Source organism: Sinocyclocheilus grahami, unplaced genomic scaffold (genome assembly GCF_001515645.1).
Source record: "Sinocyclocheilus grahami isolate Dianchi unplaced genomic scaffold, SAMN03320097.WGS_v1.1 scaffold421.1, whole genome shotgun sequence".
Taxonomy (NCBI): domain Eukaryota; kingdom Metazoa; phylum Chordata; class Actinopteri; order Cypriniformes; family Cyprinidae; genus Sinocyclocheilus; species Sinocyclocheilus grahami.
In genome coordinates this window covers 811,961-812,338 of record NW_015505600.1, presented here as the reverse complement: position 1 = coordinate 812,338, position 378 = coordinate 811,961, and the positions used below count along the sequence as shown (strand labels likewise).

Sequence of the window (378 nt, the reverse complement as noted above, 5' to 3'; positions counted from 1 at the left end):
GCTGACGGCTGTCACCGTCGGGATGGTGCAGTTGTCAAGACGGCATCACACCGGTGCCTTCCGTTCCTATCAGCGGCGCAGACTGATGCTGGCCGCCCTGGCGGGGGTGACGGGCATCTCAGCCAGCGCTGGACTACTGTGGACAAGGTACAGCTCACTGTGGACACCGGTCTCATACAGGAAGTGTCTTACAAATAAAATACAGCATTAGAACGTATAAGAGTTACATCAGCTTTTGTTGAGGTGCTTCAGTGTTGCTTTATTTTTTGTGACTAGAGTGCAAGTAGCAGCACTAAATGGAATCAGAGAAATAATGAAATGGCAAAATAACAGGTTTATATATATATACAGTGGGTACGGAAAGTATTCAGACCCCCT

General features: G+C 48.1%; 1 protein-coding gene across 1 annotated transcript in view; it reads left to right on the top strand.

The window, feature by feature from the left end:
- Position 1: 1 nt before the first annotated feature.
- Positions 2-378, top strand: part of LOC107551339 (calcium uptake protein 1, mitochondrial) — a gene marked incomplete at its 5' end in the record, with an annotated part of 74,194 nt that continues 73,817 nt past the window's right edge. The window contains one exon of the mRNA XM_016232914.1: positions 2-147. Within this exon, the coding sequence (XP_016088400.1) occupies positions 2-147 (146 nt within the window). The remainder of the gene's footprint in view (positions 148-378) is intronic.